General features: G+C 44.2%; 1 protein-coding gene across 1 annotated transcript in view; it reads right to left on the bottom strand.

The window, feature by feature from the left end:
- LOC121282838 (sodium/hydrogen exchanger 10-like) overlaps positions 1-23,012 on the bottom strand; it is a 395,537-nt gene that overhangs the window by 78,051 nt on the left and 294,474 nt on the right. Inside the window, exon 21 of the mRNA XM_041196650.1 lies at positions 18,401-18,499. Within this exon, the coding sequence (XP_041052584.1) occupies positions 18,401-18,499 (99 nt within the window). The remainder of the gene's footprint in view (positions 1-18,400; positions 18,500-23,012) is intronic.

Here is a 23,012-nt window from a genome sequence, read left to right as displayed (position 1 = left end):
CCTAGCTCCCTAAATTCTGAATGCAGGGCCACAACCCCCTTCCTATCTATGTTGTTAGTACCAATGTGGACCATGACCTCTGGCTGTTCGCACTCCCCCACAAGAAGGTCCTGCAGCCACTCTGTGACATTCTTGACCCAAGCACCAGCGAGGCAATAAACCATCCTGGAGTCACGTTGACGGCTGCAGAAACGCCTGTCTGCTCCCCTAACTGAAGAATCCCGTATCAGTACTGTCCTTCTGCTCTTCTTCCTCCCCTTCTGTACAGCTGGGCCACCCATGGTGCCACAGGCTTGGCTCTTGCTGCACTTCTCCAAGGTTCCATCACCCTCATTAATATTCCAGAATGGAAAACCAGTTACTGAGCGGGGCATCTGGGGACTCCTCCAATACCTGCCTGTTTCTCTTCGATTGCCAGGCAGTCATCCATTCCCTATCTTGCCTGCCTGCTTGCCCCTAACTTGAGGTGTGACCACCTCTCTGAACGTGCTATCCACGTAGTTCTCTGCCTCACGGATGCACCTCAGTGACTCCAGCCACTGCTCAAGCTCTGAAACACAGGGCTCAAGCTTGTGCAGCCGATGACACTTCCTGCACATAGGCTCGTCTGTGTCACAAGAAGTGTCCACGACTCCCCACATGCCACAGGGTGGGCATTCTGCTTGGCTGAGCTGTGCTGTCATGCCTTAACCTTAAACTTTTAAATCACTTATACTTTTAAATCCTACTTAATAAACCTTACCAAAAAGTACAATTCCTACTTTATTCTAAACCTTACTAATAGAATAAACCTTGAACACTTACTGGTTACTCACCAAACAGCTGGCTTCTTCTTCAACCAAACTGCTTCTTTCCTATGATGTCACAATGTGTTTTTTTTCCCACTCTCTTTTCGAACTCAGTGCAGGCTGGTTCCGAGGAGCTAACAGGTCCACTTCTCTGACTGCTCTTCCCGAAGGTGAGTGATGTAGGCCGTGCTGCCCAAGCTGTATTTATTCTCTTCCCACTCTGTATATCTCCCACAGGTCCGCCTCTCCGACTGCTCTACCTGCAGGTCCGCCTCTCCGACTGCTCTTCCTGAAGGTGAGTCTTCTGCAAATTTAGCTACCATGTCTTCACTCCCCTCATCTATGTCATTGATGTAAACTGTAAAAAGTTGAAGCCCCACCACAGATCCCTGTGGAGCTTCACTCATCACATCCTGCCAATCGGACAAAGGCCCATTTATGCATACTCTGTTTTCTGCCAGCCAGCCAATCTTCTATCCAGGCTAATATGTTACCCCCTACACCATGAGCTTTTATTTTCTGCAATGACCTTTGATGTGGCACCTTACCAAATGCTTTCTGGAAATTCAAATACAATACATCTGCAGGCTCCTCTCTATCCACCGCACTTTTTACTCCTTCAAAGAATTCTAATGAACTGGTTAAACATGATTTACCTTTCATAAAACCATGCTGATTCTTCAGCATGAGGTTTTTTAAGTGCCCAGCTATAACCTCTTTAATGATCGAATCTAACACCTTCCCCACGGCAGACGTCAAGCTAACTGGCCTATAGTTTCCTGTTTTCTGCCTCCCTCCCTTCTTGAATAGAGAGGTTATATTTGCTACTTTCCAGCCTGATGGGACCTTTCCAGAATCTAGGGAATTTTGGAAAATTAACGCCGTTGCATCTATTACCTCATTAGCCACCTCTTTTAAGACCCTAGGATGAAGTCCATCTGGACCCGGAGATTTGTCAACCTGCAGCTTCATCAGTTTGCTTAGTACCGCTTCCCTAGTGATTGTAATTTTACCAAGTTCCTCTCTTTCCTCCGCCTCCCAATTTACAGCTATTACTGGAATGTTTCTTGTATCTACAGCAAAGACAGATGCAAAATATTTGTTCATTTCATCCGCTATTTCCTTATTATCTATTATTAACTCCCCATTCTCACTCTCTGGAGGACCAACACTCACTTTACCTACTCTTTTCCTGTTTAAATACCTGTAGAAACTCTTGCTACCCGTTTTTACATTTCTAGCTAGCTTCCTCCCATACTCTAATTTCTTTCTCCTGATTAACCTTTTAGTCATTCCCTGCTGTTCTTTATATTCTGACCAACCATCTGACCTGCCACTCAACTTTGCGCAGTTATATGCTTTTTCCTTAAGTTTGATGCTTTCCCTAATTTCTTTAGTTAACCACAGACGGTGGGTCTTCCCATTAGAATTTTTCTTTATAGTAGGAATATACTTATTCTGAGTATGCTGAAATATCTCCTTAAATGTCTGCCCCTGCTTCTCTATTGATCTATCCCCTAGCCTAGTATCCCAGTTCACTTTAGCTAGCTCAGTTTTCATGCCCACATAGTTGCCTTTATTTAAGTTTAAAATACTAGTCTTAGACCCACTCTTCTCCCTTTCAAACTGGATGTAAAATTCAACTATAATGTGGTTGCTCCTAGGGGTGTCTTTACTCTGGGGTCATTAATTAATCCTGCCACATTAAACAATACCAAGTCTAATATAACCTGCTTTCTGTTTGGTTCCAGAATGTGCTGCTCTAAGAAACAATCTCAAAAGCTTTCTATGAACTCCTCATCCAGGTTACTACTGCCAATCTGATTTTTCCAGTTTATATGTAGATTAAAGTCACCCATGATTATTGCCGTCTCTTTATCACAAACATCCAATATTACTTCTTGTGTATTTTGTCCTACACTGACTTACTGTTAGGGGGCCTGTAGACCACTCCCACTAGTGATTTCTTTTCCCTACTATTCCTCATCTCCACCCAAACTGATTCTATATCCTGATCTCCTGAACCAAGGTCATCTCTAACTACTGCACAAATGCCACCCTTGATCAACATTGCTACCCCTCCACCTTTAACTAGCTTCCTATTCTTCTTGTCTTTCGTTTTAGTGGCAGCATTAGAAGGAAGAGCAAATTCTCAGTCTGAGAAATTTCCCTGGCCTCAACTTTGATTATGCCAGACAGCCAAAATGGTGGAAGAGGCAATAGACATTTCTACTAGGCAAAAATGAACAACCACGGATATCAGGCCCTGCAAGTGTTTATTTTTAATAGTCAGATATGCCAAAATAGATGGTGGGCAGAATTTTCCATTTTGGGGACTAAGTGAAGTGGCAGGCAGGAAAATCGGTATGATTCCTGCTAGGCAGCGGGTCAGATTTATTAGTCCGATTTTCTGCTTTTAAGCTCATTAATTATGCAACAACAAGGAGCTCATCGAATCTTGTGGCAGAGCAGGCAGGGATTCGTCTGTCTCGCTGTTACCTCATGGGATGAAGGTCCTGGCACCACATTTAAATGACACCCACAAAGGCATTCACTCACAGGGCCAGGTGTAGTATAAACTTCTGCCCTTTGGAGCGCCAGACTGTGTAGGGCACTGCAAGCCACGATGATGCATGAGACTCTCTGGGTAACGTACCGGAGAGTGCCACCTGACCTGTCCAGACATCGGAAACACATCTTCAAGATGCCAATGGTCTCCTCTATCAATAAGCATGTTGTGCATGAGCAGAGTTATACATCTCCTTTGAGGCACCTTGCAGCTGCTGAATGAGCATCATCAGACACGTCTTTTGCGGGTAGCATGTGTCACTGAGCAGCCAACCCTGGATGCGCTGAGGACCCTCAAAGATCTGTGGCACCTGCGAGTGACTCAAGCTGTACAAGCTGTGGGAGCTTACCGGGTATCTTGCACACAACTACATAATCTGCTTGTGGTGATTGCAGACCAGCTGCACATTGAGAGAATGAAACCCTTTCCTGTTGATGAATTGTAGTGGCTGCTGCCAGAGAACTCTTAAAGCCACATGAGTGCAGTCGAAGGCACCCTGCACTGTGGGAATCCGAAGATAGCAGCACTGCTCTGGCAGCTTGGCTGGCATCATCTAGGGTCACCAAGGTGAGGCTCTTCCCTTTGCCCAACCTAGTAGCTATGGGTCCTTCCTCTCCTCCTTTTTAGTTGCTTCATTGCCAGGATGAACACAACACTGGCTGTACCATCCATGTTTCCCTCGTGCTTTGCAGGAGCATTGAACAAAAACATGATTGAACTTTAGCTGCCAAAGGTCATCTTCCTGTCGCTTACTAGGAAGTGACTGTGGAGCCAAAGGGTTACATTCATTCCAGCCATTACATCCCCACTTAGTCCCTTTGCAGCACTATTACAGCTTTCAGGATCACCTGAAGCACACCCATCACCCACCAACCCACCCTGCCCCAGCAAACACAGCTCCAATGACAGTGCTTTGACACAGGGTCTTGGATCTGAGAGTCCTGCCAGATGCAAGAAGCCTCAGGCAGCGCATGCTTTGACTGTATCCTTTGGTTTACATAGCAGCCCAACTTGCAACGATGAAATAAGAGTTTGTTGGGGGCAGGTGGGGGGGGTTCCCATATCTGAAATTGCCAGCTGCAAAGTTTAGTGGTCTTATGGCCAATAGGCATCTGCATTTTGGCCCATGGCCCCTTTTCTATTGGTTCCTTCTGATACTTGGGATTTCCCACGAGTGGGACAGAGTCTTTGCAAGGCAATTGTAAACAGTAAGGTAAAGGGTACATTTGTATTTTGTTGAATAGAGCATTCAAAGACTGCGGGTGAAATCTTGCACCTAGTTAGGAGACACCAAGCAATGTTTATATTATGAATAAAATTGGTACTATGAAAGGGGTTCAAAGAGCCTGGTGATACAATGAAAGTTTACATTCAAAGGGGAAGGCTGGGTATAACAGAAAGGAGTTTGTGTGTGCAAGGCAGAGGCATGCAATATCTAAGCAGCCGTAAGCCTACAACTGTTTGCAAAGGAACCAAATTGAAAGGAACCTCATTTTGAATTCGTAAGGTGAAAAATGCTTTGCCTGGTGTCTAAGTCTATTGGTTATTGTTGCCTTAGTGGAGATTAATTTGGGAATTTGTTAAAAGTAATGACAGTAGTAATTTGTAGCCATGTGTATGTTTTAACTTGTAAATTAATAAATGTCTCATTTACTTTGATATAAAAATCGCATGAAAATTGGTGGTCTTTTTCCTGAATTTAGAATTCAAAACATACTAATGAAAAAGTAGGTTATGACAGTTGTTTAAAGTTTCCCTCTGGGATTTTAAATTACTCAGCCTTTACAAATTGCTGTGTCATAACACTACACAAACATGGACAGCATGCGCACAACGAAAGCCATGCTGCCACACAAAATATGATAGAGACCTTTGGGGTGCTCAAGCAACCATGGATGACTGAGGAGGGTCATTACAGTGCTCAGCAGAGCACGAGCTGAGATTCATGGTGGTCTGCTGCATGCTGTACAAACTCGCCAAATGGACAGCCCATGTCACCATCTTTAGGGCAACCAGTTGAGGAAGAGGAAGAGAAAAGGAAGAGGCAACCAACAGGGCCCCTTTCTTGCTTAGCTGTCTGTGAATGACTCATTCAGCTGCAATACAAGTATGCAATACAAGTAAATGCAATCCTATTTTCCAATTAACTAAAAATCCCACATTTTACTTTCTCTGTTACTGATCATCACAATGTCCACTTGACCACAAAGAAAAAGTAAAATCCACCATGAAATAAATATTCCAAACCACATTTCTAAATCAAACTATGCCATACTGCATATAAATGTCAACGAACAGCCCTTTTGAATTCCCATCGTGCCTGTTTTGTTGGTGTCCTCCTTTGTCTCAGTGCTCCAACGCAATGCTATCCCAGTGGCAGCAACATGGCTGGTGGAAGGTTGATGACTTTCAGTGCAGAGAACTGCAGATCGCCTTTTAAGATGACACTGAGCAACTCTGGCCCAGGATGTCTAGGCTTCGGACAGCATGGGTGGCTGTAATCTGAGCTGGCTGGCTGACAGGCAACAGCAAGGGCATTAGTGGAGTGGCAGTGATGAGAAGATAAATGCTGTGCTCCCGAGACAGGACAGTGGACTCGTGCTCCACGGAGCCTCTGCCACCCAGCCCCCCTCCCCCAAGGGTGGTACCTCATCAATCCTAATAATCTGCTAAAGGACAAGTTTCTGGACTGCTGTGACATCCTCCATGCCCCTTTGAATACTGGTACCTGTAGCAATGATGGCAGCAGTCTAAGCTTCCATGGCAGTACCCTGATGTCTAACATAATTATGTCAGACTGTGGCTTGATTAGCGTGTGGTCTCCCAATTTTGGCACAAGTCACCAAAGGTGGTGAAAACCAAACTCTGACCCTCCAAAGACAGGGAGCATGGGGGAGACAACACCAACTTAGCACAAATCTTCATGTAGAACTTGGAACCCATTCCTTCCAATGTGTAAGTGGTGGCCGAAATAGACGCTGAGACATTGGCCATCAGATGCTATGTTATGGATGAGTCCACAAGTGTTCTCATGGAGCTGGCCACCACTTACAAGTTGAAAGGAGTGGGCTCAAAGCTCCATGCAAAGACTTGTGCCAAGTTGGTGTTGTCTCCTCCAAAATGCAGGAAATACCTTTGGAGCTGTTGGGTCAATCATTTAAATATTCAATTAATTGTGCATTTAACCAGAAATCTGGCTTTAGCAGCCAGTATATAGGTTTCCTGAGATGTGTGGAACTCACCAGAGCCAACAAGACGAGAGCAAAATGGGAAGAAATCGATCAATGAAACTGACAGGTTGGAAAGCCTTTAGAGACTGAAACTACATAGCTGCTGCCCTACTGATGTAAAAGGCTTGTGCTCACAGCACTTGTTCCAAGAGCAATATTTCACTGCTTTACAATTGATCTCCAACTTTTTCAAAGTCACTTCACCTATTTTAGTCTTTTGTCCTCTTTCATCTGCACTTCCCTGCTATCAGCCTTCACTGCAGCATGGGTGCAACTTGTGCAGCTCTACAAGTAGGCATATCAACACCAACAGTACTAGCAGTGGCAGGAGCAACAAAACCAACAGCACCAGCAGCAGTAAGAGCAAAAGAATCACAGCACCAGAAGCAGCAGGAGCAACAAAATCAACAGCATCAGCAGCAGGAGCAACAAAACCAACAGCACCAGCAGCAGTAAGAGCAAAAGAATCACAGCGCCAGCAGCAACAGGAGCAACAAAATCAACAGCATCAGCAGCAGGAGCAACAATACCACAGCACCAGCAGCTGTAGGAGCAACAGCAGCAGCTTCCTTCTCAGCAGCCATATGACACTCTTTAACAGAGGGGATGGATAGAGAGCTACAGCTCGAAGGGGGCAATACCCCAGATTAGAGTAAAAAGTGAATTAATCTTCCTTGACATGACAAAGCAACAATTCCTCAGGAGTTCAAGGCTTTCATGGTAGGTCACTGCAAACATCTGCAGCTTCCTGGAACAACACCTCATACCAAGTGGGCCAGGTGGGCATGCATTGCCAGTGGCCATCAACATCACCAAAGCCCTGAATGTCTGCACTTCCAGCTCCTTCAACAGATCTGTTGGTGACATCTGCAGGATTTCACAATCTGCTGCCCACAAGTGTACCTCCCGGGTGACCGATGCCATATTTGCCAGTGACGGCACTTAGGACCAATCAGGCGCAGAGGGCTCTGGCATTTGCTACAATGACTGGAATGGTGAGAAGTATTTCCCACATCCCACTTCCATTGTTTTGCTTGCAGAACTGTTCTGATCCAACGCAGGAAGGGTAACACCATTTTGACACTGGGGTCCCTTTAAATAGAAATCCTTCCATTGACAGGTGCTGCACTCTGTGATTGGTTGGGAGACCTGGAAGTGGGATGCTATTGCCGTGGCTGAGCACAGCCATGACAAAGCCCACTACTGCAATAAGGGAGTTCCTGACCCACTGCTGGACCCTTTGTTGAGAGCAGCTTGGTTCCATTAAAATTCTGCCCCATGAATTTAAACATTTTTATAAGCAATGATCAATGCTATTTACTAATGGTATACATGGTACAACTATAAAAATAGAAAGCTGGGACTAATGAGCAAGACTGTATTTAATTAAGGATTTCAAATGAAATAAACCAATAGCATAATTAAATTAGAGTTTTGTGTTCACTTTCTGCCATTTATAATTGTTAATAATCTGCATTAGTCTCAAGAAAATAAAAACAGTACTGCTGGTTAGTTATAGAGCTAAATATACAATGATTGAAGACTAAGAAGCTGTTGTGATATCACTGCAAAATACAACAATCCCACAATTCACATCAGGGTATAATAAGGGAATTAGTTTGCATTTTTAAGCTGAATCATAAGGAAATGAAGAAGCTTCATTTTGCATACTTTTTAACTATCATATTTAAGGTATCACATTTCCTGTGATACTTAACTATCACAATTTATTTCTTATTTGCACATATAATTTATCAGTCGATTACTTTAAATTTTGTATTCATAAAATAGTGAGAAATTAGATCCACGTAAAACTGATAAAAAGGACAAGACTGAACCAAAATATTGCTCAAAATACTTCTAATTTGTCGTTTTCCTTTCTCACTAATTCAAAAATTACCTGGGTTCAAAATGAAGTTTACAACATAATAAAAACATTGGGCCTGAACTTGCACAGAGTGGCAACCAAGAGTTGGTTGGATTGCCACTCCACTCGTAGTTACTTACCCGGAAATCCAGCTGCTTCTTTATTGCCTGACCTTCCGACTCAGGCCAGGCAAGAACTGTGTAGGGCAGCATGCTCCTGATGCCTTCAGTCGAGGGCTGGAGAATTGAAGATAAGGAAGCCAAGGCCCCTTTTTACAGCACTAGCTGCCGTAAAGTAGATGAATTTAAAGGTCCAGCTGCTTTCAGAAGTCAGGGAGAAGGTAGGTTGTAAGTGGGTAGGATTTGGGGGGGTGGTGGTGGGAGGGTGGTCAGGTGGTGGTGCGGGGAGGGGGGTCTGGTGGTCGGGATTGGAGGCCGGTGGGTGGTCAGTGGGGGAGGGTTGGGTGCCAGTGAGGGGGCAGGGGTTGAGTGGTCAGGGGTGTGGTCAGCGGAGTTGTGGTCAGGTATTCAGGTGGCCCATGGGGGTGGCCGAGAGGTGGGGGTGGGAGAGGGTCCTGTTGGGGGTCACCACTATAGTTACTCAGGAGTTAGAAGTGGTTTTAATTCTTCCAGCTTTTCCTGGGCAACAATTACCGTAAACATTCATAACCATCCAAAGTTTGCGATTTAAACCATACTTTTGGATGGTCCTGATTGCAGGCCAATTACCCAACAGAAATGTGAACTTCCTGGGCAACTGCTGGGCGATCCTTACTTGGGTACCTCGGGGATTTCCCCAGTACATCTTTGAGGCAGCTCCCAGTTACGGCTCCTGGAAGCTCGGAAGTTATGGCCCATTGAAAATTAACTAATGCACAACATCATGATTAAGCATACCTTTAAAATTGTCCTTGATGTTCATGAACATTTGTACTCAGAGGTCCAAGCCCCTCTCAAAAGCATAGGCGAGAACGGATATTCTTGCAGAACTATCTCCCTGTCAACAAATTGCCTACACCTCATAGAATGCTGAAGTCTGAGCATGTGAAGTTTGAAGGAACTTCCAGTGAGTATTTGTATGAGTCTCTCAGTGCAACAACTAGAACAGTAATGGCCTCAGACAGGATACAGCACTATTTCGCCAGGTATACCAGGGTTAAATTATGAGGAGAGATTGTGTAAATTTGCTTGTATTCCCATGACTTTAAAAGGTTGAGGAGTGATCTAATAAAGGTGTTTAATCTATTAAAGGGATACAATAGCGTAAATACAGAGAAACTATTTCCTCTGATGGGGATATCCAGAACAAGAGGGCATAATCTTAAAATTAGAAATAGGCATTTTAAGAGTGAAGTTAGAACAAACTTTTCCACACAAAGCACAATGGAAATTGAGAACTCTTTCTCCCAAAAGGTTGTGGGTGCCAGTTTAATTACAATTTTCAAAACTGAGATTGATAAATTTCTGTCTGATAAAGCTACCAAGAAATACGGAACAAAGGTGGGTAACTACTTAACTATCACAAATTTCTACATGCAAATATAATTTATCATCAGTTGATTACCTTATATTTTGTATTAATAAAACAGTTCTGTATCAATGACCAATGAGTGTAGACTACCAATAAAAAGACCAAAACTGAACCAAGAGGATGAGGTATAGACCAGCTATGATCTAATACAATAGCAAAGCAGACTTCTAGAGCTGAATATTCTACTCCTATACCTTTATTCCTAGAAGCACATATGCCTAAAGCACAACTAGATCCCACTCTTGTCTGTGAAAACAGCTCACTATTCCAAGATCATCCCGGAGCGCAAAGGTAACTTCTGTCTTCTTTTCTCTATTGCAAGCTTTCTTCTTAAACCCCTCTCCCCATTTCCTCCACCCACAGGGAGCTCATGGATTTCTTTGTCACCAAGTTTGAGACCATCCAATCATCTGCCTTTGTCACTTCCCCTCTTCCCCCAGCCTACCAAGCCGAACTTTAAGTATTCCCCCTGACCTATATCCAAACACATTTCCTTCTCTAATTTATCTCTTGTCTCAAGGGTTTACCTTGTCCATGAGACTCACCTCCTGCTCTCTTCACCCTATTCCCACTAAACTGCTGACTACCCAACTTCCCTTCCTGGCTCCCATGTTGCTGACATTGATAACGGTTCCCTCTCTTCAGGAGAGGTGGTGGCGTAGAGGAATCGTTGCTAGACTAGTAATCCAGAAACCCAGGGTAATACTCTGGGGACCTGGGTTTGACTCCCACATATGGCAGATGGTTAAAATTAATTAAAATCTGGAATTAAAAGTCAAGCAATGACCATGTTGATTGTTGTAAAAACCCATCTGGTTCACTAATGTCCTTTAGGAAAAGGAAATCTTCTGTCCTTACCTCAACTGACTGACATGTGATTCCAGACCCACAGTAATGTGGCTGACTTTTAACTGCCATCTGAAATGGCCTAGCAAGCCACTTAGTTGTATCAAACTGCTAAAAAGCCTCAAAGGAATGAAACTGGATGGATGTTATGATCCAAGCTGAGGTTATCCCTGGACAAGCCTGATCCCAGAGTGGAATCTAGCTTGATAGATCCCAACTTTTATTTTTGTTTGTTTAGATTTGTGGAGAGTAGCTACTGAACAGAAGCATAGGCATCAGCTGATGAACTTTTAACAAAAGAGTAAAACATTTATTCAACAAGAAAATATGAACTATATTACAATATCCCTTCACCCACAACTATACCTTTACAGATGTATACAGATTTGTAGGGATAACTCAAGTTACAAAAGCTATCTTACACCCTAAAGTTCACAGTAAGTGCACAGTTCATGTAAACCAATGGCCCCCTCTGGTCAGACACACCACACTCTGAAACCAAGTGGCAGATGCTTTGGGTCTCTCCTCAACTAACCCCCCCACCCCCCAGCCCCCCTACCCCACCCAGATGTTTGTCACACTGTGAGCCAACCAGTCTCACTGAATTCTGTCCTTCACACGAGGGTTTCCAATCACCACTCTCCAGGACCTCACCTTGGAATCTTCTCCCAAACCAACACTTTCTTTGAATCACCTGCCACAAAGGTTCACCTCCAGGGTTTCAAACTCTCCTTCTGATATTCCTCTTCGGTCACCACATGTACTCAAGCTGTCTTCCATGCACTCTCTCTCACCAACTCAGCCTTATCAGTACACCACTGCTTCACATGCCCATAGCAAAGAATTACAGACCTTCTGTTGTCTCTTTGAACCTTCTTGCTTCTTGCAAGCTGTTCTCACTTTAAATCTTGGAGGTTGGAGCCTTTCTCTTTGCTCCTCACTCTTAACTTTACCTAACAGGACCTTTTCCCAGGTTCCTGTCCTTCCTTTAACAAGAATGTCATCTTTGGACTTTCTCTTCTTCCACTCTCCTGGACTTTTGGGGTTTTTCTTAGCTTGGGACTTGCTATCTGTCTCCTTTTAGGCTGCTTCTGCTTCACAGCTGCCTTCAAAAAACTGAACTCAAACAGCTTCCAAAACAAACTGCTGTCTTTCTTCTTGTGTGTTTGTGTCTATGGGAGGAACCTGCCTATCTGCCTCCCTGTTGCTAGGCAACAGCACTGTTCTTCCTATTCTTGTGTGTTTACTTTCACTTTATAGGGGTCGTAAACATCTCATTAGAAATGCAAACAGCCTTTTAAAGTGAAACTAAAATACCATTTGACTTATCTTAACACAGATACAGAAGCACAAATCAAACTTAAACTTTAAAGCTAAAACTCATTCCTAACACCCACAAATACAAGTATAACTTACTTAAGTTATCTCTATTTCCTAACACCTAAGCCTTTGGAGAAAAGAAAGCTTCACACAGTGAAGGTTTCTTTACAATGGACTTTCATCCTCCTCACACAAACTTAACATCATAAACCTCTAGCAATAGTTTATTATCTATTATACAAAAATTTTCCATTTTGTTTCACAATTAAACATGTTATATCATATAATTACAAATATGTACTTGAACAAAGTCAATAAATGTAACAAGATTAGCAGGATTTGTGCATCATTGTATTATCACAGCTCAACTTTTTTTTTCTTTTTCCTCTTATTCCCAGTCTTTAACTCAGCAAAAAATATTTCATTTAAGTCTATAGCCCAATTGTCCTTTTCGTTCACTGTAGACATAATCCCATCCTCAAGCTCATTTTCCGAACCCAAATACGGTAAATTTTCATTTTGATTTAGCAAAGTCAAAATGGCATTTTTGTACATTAACATCTCATCTCTTCTCTGGTCAAAATCTCTTTTTGCCTCTTATTAATACTTTTTCCTTCATAAAACTATCTGGAACACAAATTGTATCATCAGCCAACATCAATGATTGATCTGCTCATATCTGTCAAAATTTTAATCTGCTTATTTATTTTGTTGGAGGAGTAACAAAACACTTCTCCCTTTGACACAAAACATCCAGACTCTCTGTTAGCCTGACTTCCTTCACCAATGTTCAAAGAAGAGTTCTCAGGACTATCCTGAACCATATCCCCCTTTCCTGTATGTTCTGAGGGAACACATTTCACCAGCGCTACTACCACAGTTTTAACAACCATTTCCTTTTCTGACAAAACTTTTCCTGGGGATTCCTTAGGTGTTCCTACTACTGCAATAGGTCTACCATTTAAACTTCAGCAATCTGCCCTAACATGATCCATCTTGTTGCAATGAAAACACTTAGACTTTCGAATGTCACTTCTACCCTCAGTACCTTCCTTTCTGATCTGAGGAGAAACTTTCTGGGAATTCCCAGCCACTCCTTCTCTTCCCTGACTACCTACCTTTCTTTCATCTTCCCACTTTCTATCCTTTTCTGATTTGAAAGGGTGACAAAAAATGGTTAGCTCTATGAACTAACTCATAATCATCAGCTATCTCTGCTGCTTATCTTACAGTTTGAACAACCTGTTCCTCCACGAGTTCTCACTACTGAAGGAATTGAGTCTTTAAATTCTTCCAAAAGAATTGCTTCCCTAAGAGCTGAATATGTTGTCTCTATTTTTAACCAGTCAAAATTATTTTGTTTTAAGAGATTTAGAATTGGGCGCGTTCAGGGCCGGATGAGGTTATATGTCTTGCTCGCGTAGGCACTTAAAAGTACTCAATATAAATTTGCCCAGGCTGTTTTCTCATATTCCTACATTTCTGCCTGTATGCTTCTGGAACCAACTCAGATGCACTTAAAATAGCCTTTTTCACCACATAACTTACTGATACCTTTTCAGACAGCAAAGCATATACTTAATATGCTCTACCCAGCAACTTAGGCTGTAATAATAACATCCAGTACTCCTGTGGCCATTTCATCTGTTTAGTCATCTTCTCAAATTAAATAAAGAACGCTTCAACATCTTTTTCCTCAAACTTTGGAAGAGCTTGTATAAATCTAAACATCTTAAACTTAAACTTTAAAGCTAAAACTCATTCCTAACACCCACAAATATAAGAATAACTTACTTAAGCTATATTTCCTAACATGAACCACCTGGAATCAACCTAGGCACCATAATTGATAACAGCAAACTCAGCCCTGTTGACCTTGCAAAGTCCTCCTTACTAATATCTGGGGGCTGGTGCCAAAATTGGGACAGCTGTCTCACAAACTTACATTGTCATACTCATGGAATAATACCTTACAGACAATGTCACAGGCACCACAATCACCGTCCCTGGCTCCAGCAGAGGTGAAGGCACAGTGGTATACAGTTGGGAGGGAGTTGTCCTTGGAGTCCTCAACATCCAGACCCCATGAAGTCTCATGGCATCAGGTCAAACACGGGCAAGGAAACTTCCTGCCGATTACTATATATTGATCCTCTTCAGCTGATGAATCAGTACTCTTCCATGTTGAAAACTGCTTGGAGGAAGCACTGAGAGTGGCTAAGGCACAGAATGTATTCTGGGTGGGCGACTTCAATATCCATCACCAAGAGTGGCTTGGTAGTACTACCACAGACCAAGCTGTTCAAGTCCTAAAGGACATAGCTGCTAGATTGGGTCTGCGGCAGGTGGTGAGGGAACCAACAAGAGGGAAAACATACCTGACTTCATCCCCATCAATCTACCTGCCACAGAGGCATCTGTCCATGACAGTATCAGTAGGAGTGACCAGTGTATAGTCTTTACGGAGACAAAGTCCTATCTTCACATTGAGGGTACTCTCCATCGTGTTGTGTGGCACTACCACTGTGCTAACTGGGACAGATTTCAAACAGATTTTGCAACTCATGACTGGGTAACCACAAGGCGGTGTGGACCATTTGCAGCAGCAGAATTGTACTCAACCACAATCTGTAACTTCATGGCCTGGCATATTCCCCATTCCAATATTACAGAGTATCAACTCTGGTTGAATGAAGGATGCAGAAGGGCATGCCAGGAGCAGCAGCAGATATACCTAACAATGAGGTGTCAACCTGGTGAAGATATAATGCAGGACTACTTGTGGGTCAAACAGCATAAGCAACAAGTGATAGACAGAGCTAAGTGACTCCACAACCAACGGATCAGATCTAAGCTCTGCAGTTCTGCCACATCCAGCTGTGAACGGTGGTGGACAATTAAACATATCACAGGAGAAGGATCCACAAATATCCCCATCCTCAATGATGGGGGAGCCCAGCATGTCAGCGCAAAAGTTAAGGCTGAAGCATTTGCTGCAATCTTTAGCCAGAAATGCCGGGTGGATGATCCATCTCGGCCTCCTCCATGGGTCCCCAGCATCATAGTTGCCAGTCTTCAGCCAATTTGATTCACTCTACATGACATCAGGAAATGGCTGAAGGCACTGGATTTGGCAAAGGCTATGGGCCCTGACACTATTCCGGCAATAGTACTAAGACTTGTGCTCGAGAACTTGCCATGCCCCTAGTCAAGCTGTTCCAGTACAGCTACAACACTGGTATCTACCCAGCAATGTGGAAAATTGCCCAGGTATGTCCTGTACACAAAAAATAGGACAAATCCAACCTGACTAATTACCACCCCATCGGACAAGTGATGGAAGAGGTCATCAACAATGCTTGCAGCAAGCAGCACTTGCTTAATAACCTGCTCACTGATGCCCAGTTTGGGTTCTGCCAGGGCCACTCAGCTCCTGACTTCATTACAGCCTTGGTTCAAATATGGACAAGAGGGATGAACTCCAGATCTGAGGTGAGAGTGACTGCCGTTGATATCAAGGCAGCATTTGACCAAGTATGGCATCAAGGAGCTCTAGATAAACTGGAGTCAATGGGAATGAGGGGGAAAACTCACTGCTGGTTGGAGTCATACCTAGCACAAAGCAAGATGACTGTGGTTGTTGGATTCAGTCATCTCAGCTCCAGGACATCACTGCAGGAGTTCCTCAAGGTAGTGTCCTAGGCCCAACCATCTTCGGCTATTTCATCAATGACTTTCCTTTCATTATGAGGTCAGAAGTGGGGAAGTTCATTGATCATTGCACAATGGTCAGTACCATTCACGACTCCTCAGATACCGAAGAAGTCCATGTGTAAATACAGCAAAGTCTGGACAATATCCAGGTTGGGCTGACAGGTGGCAAGTAACATTCGTGCCACATAAGTGCCAGGCAATGACCATTTCCAATAACAGAGAATCTAACCATCGCTCCTTGACATTCAATGGCATCCCTATTGCTGAATCCCCCACTATCAACATCCTGGGGGTTTCCATTGACCAGAAACTGAACTGGACTAGCCATATAAGTGGACTAGCCATATATGTGGCTACAAGAACAGGTCATAGGCTAGGAATCTTGCGGCGAGTAACTCACCTCCTGACTCCCATATCCTGTCCACTATCTACAAGGCACAAGTCAGGAGTGTGATGGAATACTCACCACTTGCCTGGATGAGTGCAGCTCCAACAACACTCAAGAAGCTTGACACCATCCAGGACAAAACAGCCCACTTGACTGGCACCCTACCCAAAAACATTCACTCCCTCCGTCACCAATGCACAGTAGCAGCAGTGTGTACCATCTATAAGATGCACTTCAGAAACTCAATAAGGCTCCTTAGAAAGCACCTTCCAAACCCCCAACCACTACCATCTAGAAGGACAAAGGCAGCAGATACATGGGAACACCGCCACTGGAAGTTCCTCTCCAAGCCTCTCACCATTCTGACTTGCAAATGTATCACTGTTCCTTCACTGTCACTGAGTCAAAATCCTGGAACTGCCTACCTAACAGCACTATGGATGTACCTACACCACATGGACTGCAGCAGTTCAAGAAGGCAGCTCACCACCACCTTCTCAAGGGCAATTAGGGATGGGCAATAAACGTTTGTCTGCCAGCGAAGCCCACATCCTTCTTCAAATCCGCCATCATCCCCACCTTCTCTAATTAAAACCCTTGACCCATTCGCCCTTGCAAACTACTGCCCCATCTCCAACACCCCTTTCTGCTGAAAGTCCTTGAATGTGTAGTCACCTCCCAAGTTCATGCCCATCTTTCCAGAAGGCCCTTGTTTGAATCCCTCCAATCAGGTTTCCACCCCTACAACTGTACCAAAATGGCTCTTATTCAATTCACAAATGACAATGTGTGTCAAGTGTCAAAGGCAAACTATCCCTGTCTATAGCCTTTGACAGTTGATCAAACTATACTCATACAAACCTTTCCACTGTCATCCAGCTGTGTGAGACTTCACTCACCTGGTTCTATTCTTATCTCTCTAATCATTGCCAGAGGGTCACCAACAATGGCTCCTCTTCCCATTCCCATACAGTTACCACTGGTGTACCCTAAGGATCTATCTTTGGCTACCTCCTATCTACCTGCTGCACCTCAGCGATACCACCTGAAAACACAACATTAGTTTCCACCTGTACACTGATCACACCCAATTCTATCTCACCACCACCTCTCTTCACTGGAAGAGCAGCAATTCCCTCCAATTATGTCTTGGGAAGACTGAAGTTATTGTATTTGGTCCCACTAAAACTCCACTGCCTCCACCACCAATTCCAATTCTCTCCTTCGCTACTGTTTGAGGCTGAACCAGATTGTTCACAACTTGGGTATCATATTTGACCCCAAGGTGGGTTTTTAACCACATATCCATGCCATCACCAAGACCACACATTTCCACCTCTGTGACATCACCCATCTCTGTCCCTGCCTTAGCTCTTCTTCTGCTGAAACACTCATCTAGACTTGACATTTCAAACACATTCCTGGTGGACCTCCCACATCCCACCTCCTTGAAGTTGTGTGGATCCAAAACTCTGCTGCCCCTGTCCTAACTCTCACTGAATCCCATTCCACCCATTATCCCTATGCTCACTGACCTACACTGGCTCCCAGTTAAACAAGGCACCGATTTTAAAATTCTCATCCTTGTTTTCAAATCCGTCCACGGCCTTGCCCCTTCCTATCTTTATAATCTCCTCTTGCCCTACAACCCTCTGTGATATTCATGCTCTTCTAATTCTGGTCCCTAGAGTATCCCTGATTTTAATCACTCCACCATTGATGGCCATGCCTTCAGCTGCTAAGGCCCTAAGCTCTGGAGTTCCTTTAAACTCTTATACAACCATTTTAAATATGTATTGTCTGGTGCATGGAGATGGTATTGCTCAACTTTTGCTTTTATTTAGCTGTCATTATGTCATAGTGGACAAAACCAACAACACAAACTAGACTCACTACTACATTTTATTTATTTATTCAATGAACAAAATGGAGAAAAGGAAGGGTGAGTAGGTTGTTCCTTATTTTGATAGTTTCTACAACACCAGGTAACGTAACAGCCTGTACACTGATGTTGCTACACAATCATAGCCAAATCAAGGAAATAATTATTGGCAATGCAGGTTTACTAGCAAATGAATTAAATTAGTAATTTCAATTGAGATGAAAATATTTTTATAATCACAGGTGATTGTTTAAATTGAGACTTACCCTAACCATTCCTGATACAATAAGATGAATTCCTCGTGGTTGTTCACCCTGGTGCACAACGATATCTCCATAATCAAAGTAAAGCAGCTTTGCTTTGTACTAGAACAAGAAAGATAGTTGAAGTTAAATTTCAAATGAACAAGATCACCCAAAAATAACAAGAAAGATAGATCCATACTACATTATCAGTTCTAATAAGCAATAAACGTCCACACTGCATGAAGTCATAAGTGCATTTAAGCATGGCATAGAAGTAAATTTGGCCTCTGACCATGACTCCATAAAACGCCCCAGCAGTCACCTGAAGTAAAGCCAGGAAATGTAGAATATTGATGTCAATCCTACAACTGATCAAGCCTATTTCTGATCTCCATTTTGAGTATGGTATCAATATATTAGATTCCCTGGATCCACACCCAAACTGGATCATCTGGACAGAGCAATTATTATAAACACAGATGGGCCTGAGCAGGTGTATTACCAGTCTAATAGATGTCTGAGATCACAGTCAAATATGCATAATGTGGCTTGTTTGAGAGCCCAGGCATCCATTAAGTTTGAGGAAACATTGGTTAGTTGACAGCTCAGGCTCTCTGATCTCTGCTGTCAATTTCACAATGCTTATTTATATGAGTTAAGTGGTTTCAAGCATTTGTGCTTATTGTTATTGATACTTTAAAGGGCCTGGATGATTGACACTTTTATGAGCTTGTGAAGATTTTTTTCCAAGCATAGAAGAAAGTTGTGAATTGATTGCTTTTTTCAAAACTTTTTTTCTAAATACTACTGTTATGAGGTGAATGAGTACAGTGCTTCTTGTACTCTTATCTTTATTAGGAATGAACGTAACACAGCTGCTGCCAGTCAGTGCCTCATGGCAGAGGTCACCTGACTATGGAAATCTAGGTAGGATCTTTGGTACGATTGCATTTCAATCCAAACGTCCCCCTTTTAATAACAAACAAAAGACAAATTTGCATGCGTTCTCATGTGTAACTATGAGTTGCTTAACTTAACCCCTTTACAACAACTGTTCTCATACATTACCAACTTTTTGTTATTCTAGTCAGTCTCTGATCACGCATTGCATACACAGTCGATAAATCATGCAGGTCTCATAATGATACATGTGCGCCTTGTCGTTGGCTGTTCATCTGGGTGATATTCCCTCTCCAGGGAGTGTCATTCCTGTGGCACTTGTTGTTGCCAATGGTAACTGTTGTTCCACTTCCATTGTTGGACACCAGTGGACTTCTGGAACTGATGGTTAGTCTGTATTCTATGCAGCTGGCGAGATCCCATCTTCCTGATCAGCTGCCTGCAGTGAAGGAACAGCTTCTCCAGTTGTGCATATATGCCTACAGCTGCACCAGTATAGTTGGGTCGTTCACATCCACTGTATGCAAATGAGCTGACAATTGCTCTACATATGGCCCAAGTTGCCATGTGGGCTGATTCTTGTTAAGGGCATTGAAGATTTGTACCCTGGTTGGTACTCCAATGCTCAACTCTGGAAGTGGTTTGGTAGATGCGTCAAAATGAAATTTGGCTTTCTGCTGTTTCACCTTGATTTTATCACTCACGCCTGTTACTACTTCTGACTTCAGTAGCTTTTTTGCTATTGGAGGAGTAGCTTAGGTGCAGTGTGACATTAGTCTTTGGACTAGACTACTTTCTATGCCTTTATTCAGTGTTTGTCTCCACTTGAGGATTGCCATGTTTACATCTGTGCTGGATTTGCTCAATTTCATGAAGATTTCTTTGGTGATTTTCACTGTTGCTTCAGAATTTCCATTCCACTGGGGATAGTGTAAAGATGATGTATAGTGTTGAATTTCTCAATCCTTTATGAAGCGGTTGCATTCTTCACTCGTGAACTGAGAGCTGTTGTCACTCATCACAATGCCTGGAATGCCGTAGCGACTGAAGTGTGCTTTCAGGTATTCTACAAAAATCTCACCGGTAGTTGTTGACACCAGCTGGTCTAACTCTCAGTAATCAAAATAGTAGTCTACAGTGATAAGATAATCAATACCTGCTAGAGTGAAGAGGTCCATTCCCAGCTTCACCCATGGTCTGTCTGGGATGTCATGCATCATCAGTGGCTCTCTAGCTTGCTTAACTTGGTACTCATTTCAAGCACCGCACCAACTGATGTGCTCCTGAATTTTATTGCTCATGTATGGCCTGTAGAGCACTTCTCTTGACTTCCTCAGACTCAACTCAATTCCTTGATGGCTTGCATGGATGCGCTTCAGCATCTCTCTTCTCATCACCTTAGGGATAATTACTCTATTTCCAGGCACATCTTTCATTTGGCCCGGCAGGCGTCCTGCTTACACTTACACCATCTCTATCTATGCAGGGCAAGCTGGCACACAAGAAGAGGAAGAGGTCGCAGACCGGTGGAGGAATAACTGAAATCAAGGTCCTCATGGACTTTGAAAACAGCCATCCAGCTGACTGGCGAGGATCTAGACCATTCTTGTGCTGATGGTGAGGTTGGCGGTGCTCTACCAAGTGAAGATTCAGCAGTGCAACATCCATCAGACAACTATGCTGTGACAGATGTGTCCTGTTGCACAGACCACTGCCATGCACTAATTATCTCCCCTTGCTTCTGCAAGCACAGCTGGGAAACAGCCGACATAATCAACAACCCAGGGCCTTCAATCAAGCCCTGAAGAAATCACTTAAGAGGAATCTGGAGACATCTACCTCAAAGTCCCATCACAGTGCTCACAAACACACCCTCCGCCAGTGCAGAGACACACACCTCGGTGGGACCAAGCTTTACAGTAACCTCGGGATCACAATCTGTGACCACATTGCACTGCCTGATCCACAGCAGGCAGTGGCAGAGACTCCCCAGGTGTCCGGCACGTGGAGGACTGCGGGAAGGCAGAAATTTGCTGAGTCCGAGTCAGGTGATGAGCCTCTGGACTTGTTTATGTCACAGTTGCTACAGCTTCAAAGGCTAGCTAGGGAACATCATGAAGGGATGTCTGCTGCACTCTTCAGATTGCAAGGCACAATGGAGGAGTCCGTTGGCCTTCAGGCTGATGTGATAGTACCGGCACGCCTACACACCGATGTCAACACTGGTAGAATGGCGGCCCCAATGGAGTCCATGGTCCAGGACATCATTCCTGCACTGCTGCGTGGGCTCAACTCCATCGCTGACACCATAGTTGGCCTCCAACAGTGTGTAGGTGAGAGGGGTGCAGGGTACTTCGATCCTACTCTAGCTACCCCTTCTCCTCAAGTAGTCAGCCAGGAGACTCAGCAGGTGTACCCCCGGGGCCCATCCATCCAGGTGGCTCCGGGAGTGTCTGGCCCATACTAATCCCCTCTTCCTCAGCAGCTCCAGCTCCACAGGCTGAGTAGAGTGCCGCTGCCACACAGCAGGACCCCGAAAGCAGGCCGAGGTTGTCCAGGTCTCAGCCCTCCAGAGTATGCCCACCAAGGTCATCACAGACAGGGTGTAGCAGTTAGCAGGCTGCCTCCACCTCTGCTGTGGATGTCTGGGGAGCACCAAGACGTAGTGGCGGGGTTTGGAAAGTTAAGAAGATGTAGTTGCACAGCCTGGGCATGGGTGTTAATCACTTGTACATATTGTTCACTATTGCCAATAAACTCCCAAGAATGTCTCCTTGGCTATGGCTCCTTGTTCTGATGAACAGTGTTTGTGTCACTCAGATGTGAAACGTTTCTGCACAAGATAAAGGCAGGTGACTCAGTTCAGGGCCTCTTCCCTGGGCTTTGTGCAGCCTTCAGTCGAAAGTGATGGTTCAGCCTCACACTCCCTGGACACATTAGTGATGCCTGCAACTCCATGTTGCTTGTCATTGCTGCCAGAATGTTTTGGGTAGGCATTACTGAGTACTGTCATTCTCACTGTGTGCTCTCAGCACCTTTAAGGTGGGACTGGCCCCCATCTCTTCAGCATTGGTGACCAGTGACACTGTGCTCCTGTAGGGGTCAGGTGCTGAAGGCAGACAAAGGATCAGATGCTTTTAAAGTTTCATGGCTGCATCTCTATGATATGACCCTGATCACAGAGCGCAAGTGAGCAGCCCTTGGCCAGACAGGAGTCAGATGCTCTCAGAGGCTATGTGAAGATCTATGGAGTGTCCTCACTGCATGTTGTCATCATCATCTTCCTGTAACCAAGCAATTATTAGGCTCTCCACTGCATCTCCATGACAGGAGCATTATCACAGAGGGAATGTGCGTTGCCATTAGCCAGACTGGAGTCAAACATGCATAAATGCAATGTGAGGATCTATGGTGTCTCCTCACTGTATGTTGTCATCATCCTCCACAAATCTAGCAGCTAAGAGGGCCTCCCGAGTGTGCCTGCCTCATCCACCCAGTGCGAGGGCCTCATCCCTGTCATCGTCGCCTTCGAGGACCTCCTCACTCTGATCTCTGTTGGGCACCTCCTTATTGGAGGAGGCCTCCAGCACCTGCATCTCCTCCTCAGCCAGCTCCTCTCCCTGTTGCAGCACCAGGTTGCAAAGGGTGTAGCAGACAATGACGATGCCTGACACCCTCTGTGGACTATGGCCAGAATTTTATGGCCCTGTTGTGGTGGAGACGGGGCAGTAAA

Source organism: Carcharodon carcharias, chromosome 10 (assembly GCF_017639515.1).
Source record: "Carcharodon carcharias isolate sCarCar2 chromosome 10, sCarCar2.pri, whole genome shotgun sequence".
NCBI lineage: Eukaryota > Metazoa > Chordata > Chondrichthyes > Lamniformes > Lamnidae > Carcharodon > Carcharodon carcharias.
This window is presented reverse-complemented; position numbering and strand designations above follow the sequence as displayed.